We start from the raw sequence: 1,427 nt of genomic DNA on the forward strand, positions 1-1,427 counted from the left end.
CGGCTGGAACGGACCCGGGGGTAGGAAGGCGACGGTCCCCGCCGGCTCTTCCTTGCCCAGGGTGCTCACCTCGGCGGGGCCGGCACCCATGGAGCCGACGTCCTCGAAGGGGAGCTTGCAGGCGGGCGCGTGGGCCACCAAGACGAATTCGAGCCGTTCCTTCTCCTTCTGCAGCTCGGCGATCTCCGACTCCAGCTCGGCTTTCTCTTCCTCCAGCTGATCCGTCTCCTGAGGTGGCAGTGGGATGGGGTGAGATGGGTTGCAGGGGACACCTCTGTCCCCTTCCCCAACCCTTGGGGACATCACCCTCCCGTGGCCTCCACAATGGGCTCAGTCCTCCCTCCAGTATCCCTGGGTACCCATACGTCCTCCTCCGGCGTCCCCCCCTGCTTGGGGGGACCACCGTCATCCCCAGGTCTCCACCTGTCCCCCTCCCACGTCCCCTGCTCCTGGGGACAGCGTTGTCCCCTTCCAGCACCCCTAGATGTCCTTCTGTCCCCCTCTGATGTCCCCAGCTCCTGGGGACGGCATCCTCTTCCTCCAGCATCCCCACATGTTCTCTCCTGATGTCCCCTGCTCCTGCAGATGGCATTGTCCCTCTCAGAGATCCCAGGGCATCAGACTGTCCCCTCTAATGTCCCCAATTCCTGGGGACTGTCCTGGTCCTCATGTCATCATCCCCAATGTCATCATCCCCAGGGACCAGACTGTCCCCCCTCCAAGACCCCCAGCTCCTGAGGACGTTGTCACCTCTCTCCACTGTCCCTGGCTCCCCAAGATCGGCACCCGTAGGCAAACTGGCTTGTCACTCTCTGATGTCCCCAGCTCCCAGGGTCATCATTGTCCCCTCCCAGCGTCCCTCGGTCCTGGGGACACCGTTGTCCCCATCCAACACCCGCAGCTCCCCAGGATGTGCCCCCCTAGGCATCCATCTGTCCCCTCCAACACAGCCAGGTCCTGGGGACCTCATCCCCTCCAGTGTCCCTTGCTTCTAGGGACACCACTGTCCCCATCTTGTGTCCCTGTCTTGCTGGAATCAGGATCTGCAGGTATTGGTCCGTCCCCAGCTCTGAGGCCATCATCATCGTTGTCATCATCCCCTTCCAGCGTCCCTTGGTCCTGGGGACACCACTGTCCCCATTTAATGACCCCAGTTCCCCAGGGTCTGCATCCACGAGCATCGACCTGTCCCCCTCCAACACACCCAAGTCCTGGGGATGTCATCAGCCCCTTCGTGTCCCTCGGTCCTGGGGACACCACTGTCCCCATCCATCTGCTCCCATGGACCTCAACCTGTCCCATTCCAACAAGCCCAAGTCAACCATCCCCTTCCAATGTCCCCATGGCCGGGGGGTCACCGCTGTCCCCAAACATCCTCGAGGACATCGACCCATCCCCAGCCTTTGGGGATGTGGGCATCCCTCCAC

General features: G+C 62.6%; 1 protein-coding gene across 1 annotated transcript in view; it reads right to left on the bottom strand.

Moving 5' to 3' along the window:
* LOC104157518 (protein fosB-like) overlaps nt 1-228 on the bottom strand; it is a gene marked incomplete at its 5' end in the record, with an annotated part of 401 nt that extends 173 nt beyond the window's left edge. Inside the window, one exon of the mRNA XM_009694880.1 lies at nt 57-228. Coding sequence (XP_009693182.1) covers nt 57-228 — 172 coding nt within the window. The remainder of the gene's footprint in view (nt 1-56) is intronic.
* Nucleotides 229-1,427: the final 1,199 nt, after the last annotated feature.

Source organism: Cariama cristata, unplaced genomic scaffold (genome assembly GCF_000690535.1).
Source record: "Cariama cristata isolate BGI_N322 unplaced genomic scaffold, ASM69053v1 scaffold37030, whole genome shotgun sequence".
In the NCBI taxonomy this organism is placed as follows: domain Eukaryota; kingdom Metazoa; phylum Chordata; class Aves; order Cariamiformes; family Cariamidae; genus Cariama; species Cariama cristata.